The sequence below is a fragment of the Salmo salar genome, chromosome 04, assembly GCF_965601325.2.
Source record: "Salmo salar chromosome 04, fSalSal1, whole genome shotgun sequence".
Lineage (NCBI taxonomy): Eukaryota > Metazoa > Chordata > Actinopteri > Salmoniformes > Salmonidae > Salmo > Salmo salar.
In genome coordinates this window covers 67,834,298-67,852,158 of record NC_138294.1, presented here as the reverse complement: position 1 = coordinate 67,852,158, position 17,861 = coordinate 67,834,298, and the positions used below count along the sequence as shown (strand labels likewise).

At 42.3% G+C, this 17,861-nt stretch overlaps 1 protein-coding gene across 2 annotated transcripts in view; it reads left to right on the top strand.

Moving 5' to 3' along the window:
• The window catches only part of LOC106603639 (zinc finger and BTB domain-containing protein 16-A), a 157,537-nt gene extending 141,153 nt beyond the window's left edge, over positions 1–16,384 (top strand). Inside the window, exons 6-7 of one of the 2 annotated variants that reach the window (XM_014197535.3) lie at positions 7,762–7,929; positions 11,167–16,384. In XM_014197535.3, coding sequence (XP_014053010.2) covers positions 7,762–7,929; positions 11,167–11,396 — 398 coding nt within the window. In that variant the 3' untranslated portion in view covers positions 11,397–16,384. Of the gene's footprint in view, positions 1–7,758; positions 7,930–11,166 lie in introns of both variants that reach the window. The other variant, XM_014197534.3, reaches the window with a different exon arrangement.
• Positions 16,385–17,861: the final 1,477 nt, after the last annotated feature.

The window sequence follows — 17,861 nt, the reverse complement described above, 5'->3', positions numbered from 1 at the left end:
TTGAAGCACTTTTGGCAGCGATTACAGCCTCAAGTCTTTTTGGGTATGACACTACAAGCTTGGCACACCTGTATTTGGGGGGTTTCTCCTTCTCTGCAGATCCTCTCAAGCTCGGTCAGGTTGGATGGGGAGTGTCGCTGCACAGCTACTTTCAGGTCTCTCCAGAGAGATGTTCAATGGGGTTCAAGTCCGGGCTCTGGCTGGGCCACTCAAGGACATTCTGAGACTTGTCCTGAATCCACTCCAGTGTTGTCTGGGTTGTTGTCCTGTTGGAAAGTGAACCTTCACCCCAGTCTGAGGTCCTGAGCGCTCTGGAGCAGGTTTTCATCAAGGATCTCTCTGTACTTTGCTCCGGTCATATTTCCTTCAATCCTGACTAGTCTCCCAGTCTCTGCCTCTGAAAAACATCCCCACAGCATGATGCTGCCACCACCATGCTTCACCGTAGGGATGGTGCCAGGTTTCCTCCAGACGTGACGCTTGGCATTCAGGCCAAAGAGTTCAATCTTGGCTTCATCAGACCAGAGAATCTTGTTAATCATGGTCAAAGTCCTTTAGGTGCCTTCGGGCAAACTCGAAGCTGGCTGTCATGTGCCTTTAACTGTGGAGTGGCTTCCGTCTGGCCATTCTACCATAAAGGCCTGATTGGTGGAGTGCTGCAGAGAAGGTTCTCCCATCTCCACAGAGGAACTCTGTAGCTCTGTCAGTGACTATCGGGTTCTTGGTCACCTCTCTGACCAAGGCTCTTCTCCCCTGATTGATCAGTTTGCTCTTGGTGGTTCCAAAATTCTTCCTTTTAAGAATGATGGAGGCCGCTATGTTCTTGGGGACCTTCAATGCTGCAGATATATTTTGGTACCCTTCCTCAGATCGGTGCCTCGAAACAATCCTGTCTCGGAGCTCTATGGACAGTTCCTTCATGGCTTAGTTTTTGCTCTGACATGCACAGTTAACTGTGGGACCTTATATAGACAGGTGTGTGCCTTTCCAAATCATTTCCAATCAATTGAATTTACCACGCCAAGTTGTAGAAACATCTCAAGGATGATCAATGGAAACAGGATGTACCTGAGCTCAATTTCGAGTCTCATAGCAAAGGGTCTGAATACTTATGTAAATAAGGTATTTCTGTTTTTAATTTTGAATACATTAGCAAAAAATTCTAAACCTGTTTTTGCTTTGTCATCATGGGGTATTGTGTGTAGATTAATGAGGGGAAAAGGATATTGAGTCAATGTTATAATAAGGCTGTAATGTAACAAATGTGGAAAACATTTTTTTGCTATGTATTGGCCAATGAGAGGCTTTGAAGCCACTGTCGCCCATAGCAGTCCTCCATAGGAATGAATGGATTTCTACAGTATTTAAATTAAATATTTAAAGGACAGAATTTAACTATTGCTTTCTTGTAGTGGGGACAGTAACATTAGTACTCTCTAAAATGTATACTTTTAAGGAATTAAAAATATATATTTTTAATTATGTTTGGTTCACATAACTTTTAAAAGTATGCATTAAGGTGTCTGTAATAAAATAAACATGGAGAATACAAACGTAGACATTAATAAATGCGTTTCTATAGCTTCCAAAATATGTTTTACAATGGTGGTGGAGTGCCAAGATGGAGGCGTGGTGGTTTAAAAACAGCGCCCCCTGTCAGTCATCTAGTGTATATATAAACCATTGACGGGGACACGAGGACGGTTTTTACTCCCTGAAATGTCATCCCCAACCCCAATCTCGGCATGAGCAGCAAGACGAGGCAGCAGCACCGTGCTGTTTTGATCCTGATCCTCCGTATGTGTGTATTAAATTGCAATGAGCCAGTCACAAGCACCCTTGTAATATGATGTGGTGCCTTTGTCAAGGGATAAAAAAATCGGCAAGTCGCCATGGCGCCTAAAATAATCCCAAATTTCAAGAAAGGGGAAATAACCGGCAAATCTTACATGTATTTGCCGTTTTAATGCTTCTGTGTGTACTAGGGGAAAGAGATCTGATGTAAAAACACGCAGTAGCAGGTTATGTTGAGAGCAAAAGTCAAGCAGTCCTGTCTTCATCTCAGTTAGAGACATCATCGCCCTCTTCCAACAAGTCCATCATCATCTCTTAAACTGTGCCTTCAGAAAGTATTCATACCCTTTGACTTACTCCACATTTTGTTGTTACAGCCTGAATTCAAATGCCTGAATCTCACCCATCTACACACAATACCCTATAATGACAAAGTGCAAACATGTTTTTAGAAATGTTTGCACATTTATTGAAAATTAAATACAGAAATATCTAAATTCCTGTGTCGCTTTGGCTGTATGCTTGGGGTCATTGTCCTGTAACTCTTCTACCAAGTCTTAGGTTGTTTGCACTCTGAAGCAGATTCTAATCATTGATTTGCCTGTATTTGGCTCCATTCATTGTTCCCTCTATCCTTACTAGTCTCCCAGTCCCTGCCGCTGAAAACCATCCCCATAGCATGATGCTGCCACCACCATGCTTCACGGTAGGGATGGTGTTAGATGGGTGGTGAGCTGTTCCTGGTTTTCTCCAGACAAAGCTCTTTGCATTCAGGCCCAATAGTAAAATGTTTGGCTCATCAGACCACATCATTTTTTGCATGCCTTTTTGTAAACTGCAGGCGTGCTGTCGTGTGCCTTTTTCTCAGGAGTGGCTTCTGTCTGGCCACTCTCCCATAAAGTCCAGATTGGGGAAAAACTGTAGATTGTTGTCCTTCTGGCAGGTTGTCCCATTTCAGCCAAGGAACTCTGTCGTTCTGTTAGACTGGTCATTGGGTTCTTGGTCATCTCCCTGACCAAGGTCCTTCTTTCCCGGTTGCTCAGTTTGGTCGGACGGCCAGCTCTAGGCAGATTCTGGATAATTCCATATTTCTTCCATTAACCAATAATGGAGACCACTGTGTTCTTGGAAAATTTCAACTCTCTCAAAATAGTTTTATACCCATCCCCAGCTATATGCTGCATAATCTCGGCGATCTACAGATAGTTCCTTGGACTTCATGGTATAGTTTCTGTGGGACCTTATGTATACAGGCGTGTTTCTTTCTAAATCATGTCCAAATAATTGAATTGGCCACAGGTGAACATCACAGGTGGACATTATAGTGACATCTCAAGGATGACAAAAGGAAATTGGATGAACCTAAATTCAATTTGGAGTGTCATAGCAAAGGAGTGTGAATACTTACAGTACCAGTCAAAAGTTTGGACACACATACTCATTCCAGGGTTTTTCTTTATTTTTACTATTTTCTACATTGTAGAATAATAGTGAAGACTTCAAAACTATGAAATAACACATATGGAATCTTGTAGTAACCAAAAAGTATTAAACAAATCAAAATATAGTTGACATTCTTCAAAGTAGCCACCCTTTTCCTTGATGTCATCTTTGCATACTCTTGGCGTTCTCTCAACCAGCTTCATGAGGTAGTCACCTGGAATGCATTTCAATTAAGAGGTGTGCCTTGTTGAAAGTTAATTTGTGGAATTTTTGAGCCAATCAGTTGTGTTGTGACAAGGTAGGGGTGGTATACAGAAGATAGCCCTATTTGGTAAAATACCTAGTCCATATTATGGCAAGAACAGCTCAAATAAGCAAAGAGAAACGACAGTCCATCCTTACTTTAAGACATGAAGGTCAGTCAATCTGGAATATTTCAAGAACTTTTAAGGTTTCTTTAAGTACAAGACGCAAACACCATAAAGCGCTATGATGAAACTGTTTCTCATGAGGACCACCACTGGAAAGGAAGACCCAGAGTTACCTCTGCTGCAGAGGATAAGTTCATTAGAGTTACCAGCCTCAGAAATTGCAGCCCAAATAAATGCTTCACAGAGTTCAAGTAACAGACACATCTCAACATCAACTGTTCAGAAGAGACTGCGTGAATCAGGCCATAATGTTTGAATTTCTGCAAAGAAACCTCTACTAAAAGACACCAATGCAAAGAAGAGACTTGCTTGGGCTAAGAAACACAAGTAATGATCATTAGACCAGTGGAAATCTGTCCTTTAGTCTGATGAGTCCAAATTTGAGATTTTTGGTTTCAACCGCCGTGTCTTTGTGAGACGCAGAGTAGGTGAACGGATGATCTCCGCATGTGAAGCATGAAGGAGGAGGTGTGATGGTGCTTTGCTGGTGACACTATAGGTGTTTTATTTAGAATTCAAGGCATACTTAACCAGCATGGCTACCACAGCATTCTGCAGTGATACACCATCCTATCTGGTTTGCGCTTAGTGGGACTATCATTAGTTTTTCAACAGGACAATGACCCAAAACACACCTCCAGGCTGTGTAAGGGCTATTTGACCAAGAAGGAAAGTGATGGTGCTGCATCAGATGACCTGGCTTCCACAATCACCTGACCTCAACCCAATTGGGATGAGTTGGACTGCGGAGTGAAGGAAAAGCAGTCAACAAGTGCTCAGCATATGTGGGAACTCCTTCAAGACTGTTGGAAAAGCATTCCAGGTAAAGCTCGTTGAGAAAATGCCAAGTGTGCAAAGCTGTCAAGGCAAAGGGTGGCTACTTTGAAGAATCTAAAATACAAAATGTATTTTGATTTGTGTAACACATTTTTGGTTACTACATGTTATTTCATAGTTTAAATGTCTTCACTATTATTCTACAATTTAATAAAATAGTAAAAAATAAAGAAAACCCTTTGATTGAGTAGGTGTGCCCAAACATTCTGACTGGTACTGTATGTACATGAGAAATCTATGTATTTCATTGTCAATAAATTTACAAACATTTCTAAAAACATGTTTTCACTGTCATTATGGGGTATTGTGTGTAGATTCAGCCTGTAACGCAAAATGGGGAATAAGGGGTATGAAAACTTTTTGAAGGCATTGTATGTCTTCTGCCTTCAACTTCACAGCTGCAAGCGCAATAGCTGGAGCAAGTACAATATGCGCAATATCTGAAGCAAGTACAATATACACAATATACGCATGTTTGACACATCGTTCTTTCGGGAGACCGATAGCTTTGGAAATCAGCTTCACTGATATTGCCCTCTGTTTGACATTGGTTTACTATTGATGACAGAGCGGGGCAACAGATTTAATTTAGCTTATTACAGTGTATCAATCTGCCATTTATTTATTCCCTTGAGAAGAGTACGCTAACCCCACAGTCTATTTCCCTCTCACTTCTTCCTCTCTTTCTCTATTACTCTGTAATCCCCATTTTTATTCTCTGAGACATTCTATCTATCCCTCTCCCTCTTTCTTCCCCTCTCTCACTTCATCTCTGTGCCTCAAAAGAGAGGCTGCACACACACATGGGCACACTGTTGTACAATGGGGTCTCATAATGATGGCAGTCTCCTCTGTCCTCCCTCTCTCCCCACCACGCTTGCAGACGCGCGCCCTGGCCCGGGCCCTCGTTAATATTCCGTTGTTGTACAACGGTCGCTTGTGTATTTTAACTCGGAGCCCATTTGCCGTCTGCGGCGGAGTGTTTTGTGTTCGCAGCTGTGTTTGATAGCGCCAGGCTAGAGAGAGAGAGAGAGAGAGAGAGAGAAGGATAGCTAGAGGGAGAGAGAGAGTGCCCTGGCAGTGACAGAGCCCCCTGATTTACTGACGCTTATCGCATAATGAACCCGCCCTCGGTGCCCACGGGCACACGGCGTTCACACCAGTGCCTGGGGGAGAGGGGTAGACTGAAGTGGGGGGGGTGGGCGTGGGGGTTGAGGCAGCAGATACACTGTCCACACCAGCCCCCCCCAGGGGGCATGGAAACGCAGGTGGCAGTGCCCAGGGTACCCAAGGGTCCACTCCTAGTCCACTGTTCTGCCTCAGTGTGCTGGATCCTCATCTCTGCCCCCTCGCTGTCATTAGAACCCAGCAGGCACTGTGTCTGTCTGACAGACACACAGAGAAAGGGAGAGAGGAGGGAGAGCAGCAGAGCGATGCAGTGAGAGAGACAGAGATAGAAAGAGTTGTGGGGGGAGTGGAGTGAGAGAAGGAAAAGGGAAAGGAGGGAGGGGAGAGATAGTGAAAGCCTTCTGATTTACGATGCTGTATCTCCAGTGCCTGGGAGCATAATGTATTCCTGACTAAATGAAGTCCTGCCTGGCCTTTGGATTGCAGCACAATGTGATTATGGCATTCGCTTACAAATATTGACTTTTTGCATAAGGAGCAATGAAGTCCCCTCCCTGCTAATAAGAATGACATTTTATTAGTTACTAATATATATATATATATATATGTATGTATGTATGTATGTATGTATGTATGTATGTATGTATGTATGTATGTATGTATGTATGTATGTATGTATGTATGTATGTATGTATGTATGTATGTATGTATGTATGTATGTATGTATGTATGTATGTATGTATGTATGTATGTAGTGTGTGTGTGTGTGTGTGTGTGTGTGTGTGTGTGTACATGTGTGTGTGTGTACATGTGTGTGTGTGTACATGTGTGTGTGTACATGTGTGTGTGTACATGTGTGTGTATGTATATATGTATGTATGTATGTGTTATAATGCATTGTCTGTGTGAATTTGAAGGTAAATAACCTTCCATAGTCTGTCCACTGAGCATTAGCATGCTCTCCTCCAGATCTGTCTGATTGGGGCTCAGACTGCTCCTAATTAAAGGCAGGTGAATCTCAGCTCCATTACTATTCCTGTAGCGTCGTGTGGGCCCCACCACGCTCTGTCATGGATTGTGATCTCTGCCGTGGCTAAAACGCTAGAAAAGAGCACGTCTTACAGCGGGAGCCACTGATAACTTCATGCAGACAAATAAAGACTGTCACTTTTATAGATTTTTACCCTCCTGCTTTCTCCCTCTCTTTCTCTATATATCTCTTTTTTTCTGTCTTTTTTATCCCTGCCCTCCCCATCCACAGTATCCCCCCCAACCAGAAAGCGTCATACACCGGGCGTCGCATCACTCCAAACAGCCACTGCGTCCAAATGTGAATAACATTTAAGGCGCGTCTCTCTCCAACGAAAATACATGCCAGAAGAAATTGACATTGTCTCTTGACAGGGGCGATGGGTGCCCGAGCATGACAGTACATAACGAGAAATGCAATTTATTCCCTGGCACGGTGCCGCTCGGACAGCCAGATAATGAAACGCGTAGGTCATTGGCGATGACTTAAACCTTTAGCGGTGGAGTGAAATGCATTAAATATTGAGAACATTACACGCCTGGCAGCGCGGCGCATCTGTACCGGGGAGTGAATGATGTATGGGCGGCTGCTAGTCAGACACAGGAAAGCAATTAGTCACCGAGTGTTGGAGAGAGCCTCCGCATATCATAATATTACTGATTATTGACATCTGAATATCCATTACACGAGTGTCCCCGGGGTGGCAAGGGTACAGTGCTCTAACTTGACCTTCAAAAAGGGAGAAATTGAGTGGACTGGAATAAGTGTTTTTACGAAATATGTTAGAATTTTGTCCCCGAAAGCTCAGTGCGATTGCGAACCTATTCTAGCCTTTGTCCCGTAATATTCATCTTCTCATTGAATTGAACACACTTGTACTTCTATAGCTTTCTTTCTGTATGAACTCAGACAAAAATAACATTTTGAAACTGTAACAAAGCTATGAGTCCAATTTGGTTGTTCCCTTTTATTTATTTTCTGTCTCTGTCTAAGTTATTACATGAAGGACTGCGACTGAATCAAACATGATCAAATATTGTAGGAGAAATATCTTTGGAATTATATTCAACTGTCTGTGTTGTCCCCCGTGTTCAGCAGGTGACCATCCATATGAGTGCGAGTTCTGCGGGAGCTGCTTCCGTGACGAGAACACTCTGAAGGGCCACAAGCGCATCCACACCGGGGAAAAGCCCTATGAATGTAACGGCTGTGGGAAGAGGTTCAGCCTCAAGCACCAGCTGGAGACCCACTACCGCGTGCACACAGGTATGCATCGTTAGAATCACAATGGACGGGAAAATCACAGGAAATACACTACCGTTCAAAAGTTTGGGGTCACGTAGAAATGTCCTTGTTTTTGAGAGAAAGCACATTTTTTTGTCCATTTAAAATAACATCAAATTGATCGGAAATACAGTGTAGACATTGTTAATGTTGTAAATGACTATTGTAGCTGAAAACGGCAGATTTTTTTAAAATGGAATATCTACATAGGTGTACTGAGGCAACCATCACTCCTGTGTTCCAATGGCACATTGTGTTAGCTAATCCAAGTTTATAATTTTAAAAGGTTAATTGATCATTAGAAAACCCTTTTGCAATTATGTTAGCACAGCTGAAAACTGTTTTTCTGATTAAAGAAGTAATAAAACTGGCCTTTAGACTAGTTGAGTATCTGGAGCATCAGCAAGTCCTCAACTGGCAGCTTCATTAAATAGTACCCGCAAAACACCAGTCTCAACGTCAACAGTGAAGAGGCAACTCCGGGATGCTGGCCTTCTAGGCAGAGTTGCAAAGAAAAAGCCTTATCTCAGACTGGCCAATAAAAAGAAAAGATTAAGATTTGCAAAAGAACACAGACACTGGACAGAGGAACTCTGCCTAGAAGGCCAGCATCCCGGAGTCGCCTCTTCACTGTTGACGTTGAGACTGGTGTTTTGCGGGTACTATTTAATGAAGCTGCCAGTTGAGGACTTGTGAGGCGTCTGTTTCTCAAACTAGACACTCTAATGTACTTGTCCTCTTGCTCAGTTGTGCACCAGGGCCTCCCACACCTCTTTCTATTCTGGTTAGAGCCAGTTTGCGCTGTTCTGTGAAAGGAGTAGTACACAGTGTTGTACGAGATCTTCAATTTCTTGGCAATTTCTCACATGGAATAGCCTTCATTTCTCAGAACAAGAATAGACTGACGAGTTTCAGAAGAAAGTTATTTGTTTCTGGTCATTTTGAGCCTGTAATCAAACCCACAAATGCTGATGCTCCAGATACTCAAATAGTCTAAAGAAGGCCAGTATTATTGCTTCTTTAGTTAGAAAAACAGTTTTCAGCTGTGCTAACATATTGCAAAAGGGTTTTCTAATGATCAATTTGCCTTTTAAAATGATAAACATGGATTAGCTAACACAACGTGCCATTGGAACACAGGAGTGATGGTTGCTGATAATGGGCCTTCTGTGCGCCTATGTAGATATTCCATTTAAAAAAACTGCCGTTTCCAGCTACAATAGTCATTTACAATATTAACAATGTCTACACTGTATTTCTGATCAATTTGATGTTATTTTAAATGGACAAAAAAAATTGCTTTTCTTTCAAAAACAAGGACATTTCTAAGTGACCCCAAACTTTTTAACGGGAGTGTATGTCAACTCCGTTAAACTGGGAAAATGTTAACTCTGGTACGCTGATAGATTGTCATTGCTATAGCACGGATACAAATGGCAGAACTGTTACACTGGGAAAATATCAGCTCTGTTACACTGGGAAAATATCAGCTCTGTTACACTGGGGAAATTGTGCAAGCTTTCATGGCTTGTTCAAGAGAGTTAAAGGGTTAGTATACAATGCTAATAGTTTCTACCAGTACAGTTCCCTCTGGAGACTACATAACTCACTGGAGATCCAGCTCGGCTCCATAACAGATTGAATTCAGTGTTGTAACGCAGAAGGAGGGGAAGTGTATGACAAGTCTTCAATAGTTTTATACTGGGCGTTAAGATGGTCTGGGAGCAATGTGCGCACTTGATTTGCTCATTTTACAAAGCATACTGTACACAGACTGTTTTTATGAATGATTCCCTGGGCCAGTAAATACAGGCTTGCGGAGGAGCCACCTTATTGATCCCAGGCCTTTACAGCTCCATAAATGTGTCAACCAGGTGTCAATCAGCCGCTGGCAATTGTCACTCTCATGATGGCTGAATTTACGTCCCCAGATATGAGGATGAGGGGCATGTGCTGTGAATCAGGGTGCTATGAGGGGGACACACCACCTAGTATCCCAGGTCTGCTGTTGAGCCAAGGTTTTACCTGCTTCAACCCCTCACCAACACTCCCCTGTCTCCCATTCAATAAGCCAGCTGTCAAATAAATGCCCCCCCCCTTCCCCTTTTGTGGTGCCGGGACCAGGGGCCTTAATTCGCGGTGAGCTAAAGCGCACTGGAGATAACAAGACCAAGTGACAAGCTCACAGTCAAAGGCCACTGCGCACAAAAGGGGGCCGCTTGATAAATCATCGACATTGGCAACCTTCCCCCCTCCCCGGGTCCCACCTGTCAATGGCGGATCAATACTGGTTCCCATTTGCAGTTCATTATTTCCCAGTTATCTGAGGCAACCCTGTTTAAAGGGTGGTTATTGTATACACTGCTGGCACGTAGGGCCTCGTCAGTCGACATGGCCCGTAATCATCTTCTTGGCATGGCTATTTGCGTAAACACAACCCTGACCCCCTTCCCACAGGTCAAGTTTGGCGCTTCAAAAATATAAAAATTTAAAAATAGATGCAGGGACACATCAGAGAGAGGCCTCTCTGTAACGTGGTGTGAGCGTCGGTATCATTCACGGCCCCAATCACATCCAACACCTCATTTCAAATGCCATTGGTAAAGGTCGGCATTTGCATGTCTAATTTGCGCCTGTCGGATTGAGTCCCGGGGATTATTCCTAGCCATCCCTCTAATCATTTGCACGTTTGGGGGGGCGCTGGTCCGGAATATCACATGCACTGGAATGTAGCTGCTTTGGAACAGTCGAGAATCAAATGTAATAAAATTGAAGTTGTGATTTGATGTTCCAAAATGGCATAGGTCCTATTGGTGATTTGATGTTAGACATTAAATGTGGCACATGTACATCGGTGTAACTGGATAGGTTTGGTTTGTAAAGCACATTATAGGGGTGGTTCATATAGTGCACAGCTGCGCGATATGAAATACCATTATCCATTATCACATGCACCTTTCAATTTAGCCATGGGTATTTTATAGACATTATGGTCATTGCTAATTGAGACCACTGGATATCACGCTCATTCTGCTAGCATTGACACACAAAGGGAGGAAGCTCTAGAAGAAAGTTTCTACTGTAATCTGCTACAGGTGGTTACACCTTGACAACCTTGTAAATGTAGGAACAGCTGACTGCATGGGTCATATAGAGTTCCATTCCTCAGCCTGATGTTGTTGTTGACATGTCCGTTGTTGTTGTTGTCACCCCCTCCAGGTGAGAAGCCGTTTGAGTGCAAGCTGTGCCACCAGCGATCCAGGGACTACTCGGCCATGATAAAACACCTGCGCACCCACAACGGTGCCTCGCCGTACCAATGCACCATCTGCCTGGAGTACTGCCCCAGCCTCTCAGCCATGCAGAAGCACATGAAGGGCCACAGGCCCGAAGACATCCCCCCGGACTGGAGGATAGAGAAGACCTACCTGTACCTCTGCTATGTCTGATGCCACCAGACAACAGCCGGGGGGAAGGAGGGCGGGCAGAGGAAGTGGGGAAGGAAGCGAGAGAAGGAGGAGTAGGAGGAGAACGAGGCCTGTGGCGAAGAAGTCAAGCGAGGAAATCCACGAGACGGAAGCACAGGCGATTTTCTAATGCAAAGAGAGTGAATGACAGAGGGGCACACTGAGGAAAAGGGCTGGGCAGAGGACATTACCCCTTCAAAGTCACATGTCGTTCAGTACATCCATAAACGTTTTGTTTCAAGTTGTTTTCAAATTGCCTAATGCAAAACCTGTGGGTGTACCCTCATCGATGGACCTGCATCAATGGAGTTTGTTGTCCTTAAGTCTATCTACAGACTTGAAAGATGTCACCCAAGCCACACCTGAAACTGAACTGAAATTATTCTCAAAGGCTATGTGAACCCACACATCCCCATCATTTAAACCACTGGCCATCCCTAAATGTAGTTTTGACATCCTCACCTTTTCTGGTAAGGGATTGTATCCTACTGTAACTTGGTGGGTCAATCCTCTCATTACCTGATACTACAGATCCCTTCTTGATTTGATTGGATTACACTAGACACCAAGTCATGTCCTGCTTGAGGAACATGTCACAGTTGACCCCTACTACCCATCTCGTTGTTTACCAGAGTGCTCCAAAATGGTGTCTTCAGACCTGGTGGCACAGAGCACTTAGAGCCCCTACAGTGGTGTCATTCAGATAGCCCTCGAGAATCAGAGCCTAAGGGCTGGCTCATGTGTCACATGTCAGCCAGACCTATGGCAAAATAGCACCATGTATTGTACTGCATCAACATAAGCAAAGTTTAATTGGATTGAGGCACAACACCTCTGTACCCACACAGAGGTTTGTCTTTTGTTCAGCAAGGGAGATGAACAGAGGATGATATTCCCATATCGGAAATCTCCTCGTCCCGGTGAGCTTCCAGGGTTCTGTTCGATAAGGGCTGAAAACGGCTGAGGCCACTAGTCGGGTTTCGCCGGAGCCTCTCGGGAGTCGAACCATGACTGTCACTTTTTTATTCTCCTTATCTTTGTCTCCGCATCAGTTTATCATAGCTTCATTGCACAGGTAAAGACATATTACGACAGCAGTCTCTGTTTGATGTTTCTTATATCAGATATATTTTTGAGGGGTAGCTCGCTGCGAAGCCGCTGCTCTGTTTTCTCTTAAACCATGAGTCTCTATACAGCATTAACTGGAGATGTCTCATTTCTTCCCGCTATAGATACTGGACTGATATTATTCATATAAATGTAAGCAGATTATCATCAATTACACTAAATTGTAGTACGTCGTCCGACTCATAACATTAACTATTTTCTCACATTAATAATCTCATATTCTCTATATGCCATGGTGATGGAGACCAAAATGACAAAGGCTGCTGTGGATTGAGGTCGGGAGCTGTGACGTGGAGGGGTGGCACCAGTAACACCTCCGAGGGGTGGTTGTAATGCCTTCATGATGCGACTATAAGGAGATATGGCACTTGTTATAACAGATCGTATGTACTGTTATGAGGAGTTTAACCATGAATGTGATGCCAGGTGGAAAATAGTTTCATAAAATTGTAATAGTGCTATATCAATAAAATATGTCATAACCTGTTATGACAAGCATTATATCTGTTCATATGGCAGCATAATGAAGGCATTATGAGCACCACTGTCAGGTCAGTGTTAACGATATAATCACACTCAATTATTAGCAGGGGAGGGGGATCGGGGACTAAACTGATTGGAGGAGACATGGCCTGGCCAGCCCAGGTGTCGAACGGTAAGAAGACACAATAAATCAACTCTTAATATATGGTTTTGTTTCTTCGCTTTCTCTTTCCTATTATATCTCGATTTATCTCAGCACATTGTACTTGAATTACCTCGTTTGTTGTGACCTCGTGCTTGTTTTTAGTTCCCTTATGTTTTTTTGTTTCATTTTGTACATGCTCTTACTTTTTGTGAGCGTGTGTCCGAAAGCCGCACTATTGCGCGAGGGAGATGTGATAAAGCAATGTGTACGTGGAAATGAGTGCCACGGTGAAAATAGATTTTTATTGTTGTGTATTTTTGTGCATTATTGTTACCAAACTTGGTCTTTTTTTTATTAACCCTGCTTGTTGAAGAGCTGGTGGGTTTGGTCATTCTTATAAAAGCTACCTCTAAGTTGTTTTGTTTTCATTTTTGTAAAAGCACGTTATTTTGTGTGTTTGTGTTTTGCATCATTGCAACTTCATCTCATGCTTTCAAGTGTTGACTTATTGTCTTTTCATATGTGTAAGTGACATTTATATAAAGGGTAAGATTGATGGGGAAATATAAAACAAGAGTTTATTCTTATCTTACAGTCCCCCCCTGACAGGAACCTTAAGAACAGAGAAAAGATGTTGAAGCCTTAAGTATGAGGTAAGAGGGATGTACGCAGTAGAAGAAGTAATAGTACTTTTAAGAGTAAAAAAAAGCGTTAAACTTGAAAATATGTGAATAGAATTGTAGTTTTGTAATGTGAAGAAAAAAAAAAAGGTTCACCAATGCTGAACCACCAAGAACAGGTCATATATGCAGCGATGCAGTGTGCGTTGGACAATTGGGACTGCAAGTGTTAATCAAAGAAAAAAGGAAGGTTAGAAAAAAAGAGATCATCTTGGTCGACAAGTTCTCTCGAAATGAGTGTATTCCTGAACAAGAGCCAACAGAGGCAGTTTGATATATAAAAATTGTAATATTTTTGTATTCAGTGTCAGTCCCTTTCCATTTGTCGAGGGTTTCAGCAGGGCATATATTTGTATATATATTTTTTTTTAATTACCTAGTTTTTTCTCTGGTTTAGAATCTTTTGCCTTGCTCCTCTTTGGTAATGTTAAATGTGTGAATATGTTGTAGTAAGTGTTGCTTTCTGGATGTCAATGCATTGTAGGTGAAGGACTAAATCTATCGGCCATAAACGTGCATGTGGAAAAAAAGAAATAGATCATTTCAAATGGATGGTAGGGATGCTGCCATCGGTCAATTAGTACACGTCATTCACAATTTTCAATCAACTTTTATTGCCAACATTTTGTTTTTGTACTTGAAGTGATAAAAAAAAGAAGCAATGGCATGAACGTGGTCGTATTGGCCCATGATTGTCTTGCCATTGTATTATCGAACACTGTGAGCCGAGGGATTTCCCTTGTCCAATATTCATCCACTATAATAACTTCAGTCACCAAATCAGAGTGCCAGGCCAGAGAGCCTGAAACAATCTCATCAAACTTCAATAACTAGAGGGATTCAGTCTCCTATCATTGTTCTCTGAATGTTTTATACTTTTTTTGTGTGTGTGTGTGCATAAATGGAAGTGTATCTGTGGGTGCGCGTGCGTGTATTAGTGAAAAATGCACTAATTAGATCAGACACAAAATAAAAACAATGCTCTGTGCCACTTTTCTCTCAACTTGTTGAAAAAAAAAATACATTGGCGTTGATATAGTTCTTCCCTCAATGTTACTCTGTTTCTGTAATATCGTTGTGCCTAAAATGGAAATTGTTCAACAAAAATGTCCAGCTATATCTGCTTTGTTTCTGTACTTTCAGAAGATAATTAATGGTGTCTCCAGCACTCTAGGGATGTCATGACGATTTGAGATGACCTGATTTCTGATTTAGAATAAAAAAGGAGTTGTTTGGAGGGCTGCATTAGCCTAAAATTGGTAGTGGGTAAACCACCTTTGATGTTTTTGTTTGTAATTGACACCCGAAAGCAATGTAACTTGTTTACGCACAAAAAGCAAGGAAGAAAAAGTGTCCCAAAAATACAGACTATGGAGCTTGAGAGTATAAGACATAAAGATGATAACATTCATGGGCCATAAAAATTGTATGCATTTTGCTTTTTCAATCTGTTCTGAAGGACTGTTGCCTGTTCATTTTGGAAATAAGTCTAAGTATGTTTTTTCGTTAATAATATTTTGCTGTCAGCAACAGGTTTGCTGAGCAGTTAATGCCCTTCCAACCTCCACTTTGGCAGCTTGCCAAACCCATAGCGTTGCCCCAGCTTAACATTACGACTTGTTTGTTATATAGTACTTGTTCTTAAGATAAGAAAAAAATTCAAAGACCAGCCGTACAAAATCATGGCATCCCTGGAGTAGGCACTCTGTGTTTCAGTGTGGTGTTCTAGAACGAGTAGCCATTTCATGCAGTGTTGCCATGCATGTGCCATTTGAGGTCCAGACTAAACTGTTTGAGTATCAAAGCACCAAGACATTGTCTTTTTATATTAGCACTGAGGACCAATTGCCCTGTCGGACCAAGCATTACAAAGCTTTTCTCTCTTTCTCTCTTTCTGGCTTGTCTGTCATTTTGTTTCATTCTTCCTTGTTGTGACAGCACAAGTGCCAGTCGAGTTGCTCTGTATTAAGAAAATAGTGTTTTTATTATTATTTGAATTGTTATCGTTTTCGTCTACCTCAGCACCTGATCTTAGCCTAATCTTAGAAGGTGCCCAATTATTATAATTTAATTTCTCTTTTTTTTTTGTAATTTGAATAAAAATGATCTAATTTGCATTAGAACTTTGCAAAGGTCCTTTGTCTTTTCCAGCGATTAGCTGTGTGTCTGTGGCCCTGCTTCCCATGTTAGTTGTGCCACGGATCCCAGCATCTCTCTGTTGATTTAGTTTTTTTTCTTTCCGTGTAGGATCAGACACATCTCTTTGTAAAATTTCAGTGTTTCTATGATGGAGTGTGAAAAAAAAATAAAATAAATAAGAGATTTAAATGCTGCAGGTTTTATTATCCATGTTGTCACTAAGTACATTTTGTGCCTTCGATAGTGAAAGATAATATTTTTTACATCCTACTAACAGTAGATTGTTTTGTAGTGAACATTTTTTTGTATTTTTATTTATGAGTCTCAGAAAAATAACGATGTTCAGTTGTATACCTTCAATCTGCAGTTAGAAAATCAATAAAAAATGGACTCAAGTTTGTCTGCCTGTTTTCTAATGTGGTGCTTCCCTTCTCTTTCTGGGTGACCCATTCCTCATATACTCTGTGGACTCTTCAGATGCCAACACACAGTTCACTACTGTATAGATACTAAAAATGAATTACAGGTTTACACAATGTTGGAGAGCCATACTGCTGTTCTTGTTATGCAGAACTGTGTCCTTCAAAAGCAGCTCTGTAAACATGGGTAACAACCATGAAGTCACTGGGAGGACCGTTGCTGCGGCTGACAAATGAAGATGCATAGACCGCCCCCCATGAGATTCTCCCCAGCTTCCCCTCCTCTCACATCTGAAGGCAACAGCTTTTCTCATTCAACGCTTTTCTCTCTTCCACCAGTCCCACTTCTCTGTGCACAAAAAAATATGTCTTGATGTCAACACTCTGTCATCCCTTTTTGTCAATTTCTTTAAAAGCACCGGAGGAATTGGAATGATGGTGATTTGAATAAGTCAGTCGGGCTACAGAGGGAGTATTATATTCCACTATACTAGTGATGGGGTAAAGATGTAGTACTCACTGCTCAGTTCTTAAATGCATTTAGTCACCTAATGCCAGAAAAGCCTTGCCAAGCAGAAGGTATTAAATCAAGTCAAATAAATGTAGTAATATGCCGCCGCTGCCACTTCTTTTACTAGTGTCTCTTTATTCCCTGTGGCTGCTCTCCACTACGGGAGCTCATTTGGGTATAGTGTAAGTGGGCCGCTAAGTGTAGCACAGAATATATGATCCACTACAGGAGGCTGATGCGAAGCCATGTTATATTGCATATGAAGAGGTCATTTGTGTTGTTGATCACAGCAGCACCCCCTGCTGTTGAGCTGTAGCGAAAAGCCTCTTGAGTTTGAACATGACATGGCCAGTGTTGTGGCTGGAATTATTACATCTACCAGACAGTAGAGCCATGGGTGGGTGTATGTGTTCTGCATGTAGAATGACCAGATAGGTATTTTCTGACAGAGACGGTAGTCTGTTGACATAGAACCAAATGGAAGTGCTAATGGTTAGCATTGTGTCAGTGCTTGCCTAGCGACCATGTCCTACATTCCTCTCTCATTATGTAGGTAATAAATGCTATCATTAGATATGCAGGGTGCACACCATTATTGCTGCCACCCGGATTGCTGTTAGGGGGGAAACGGGGCGAGACACTAATGGTTCAGTTTTTCCGTGCATCTAGGAAGCGATACAAACGTGGCATTATACTAAACTGAGCTATCTGGTGGGCTTTAGTATTCCTCACTTTCTATCTTTCCCTCTATCTTTCTCTCACTCTCTCTTTCTAGCACTCTCTATTTTCCTCTCCTCTATCCTTCTTCCTTCCCCCACCCCACCTCCTCTCTCTGGCTCTGTCTCTCTTTCTCGCTCTCTGTGTTATTTGGAACCATTTCGCTTTGGAAGGTTGTGCTAACTCAATGGACAACATTACACCTCAGCAACACACCAGACTGAC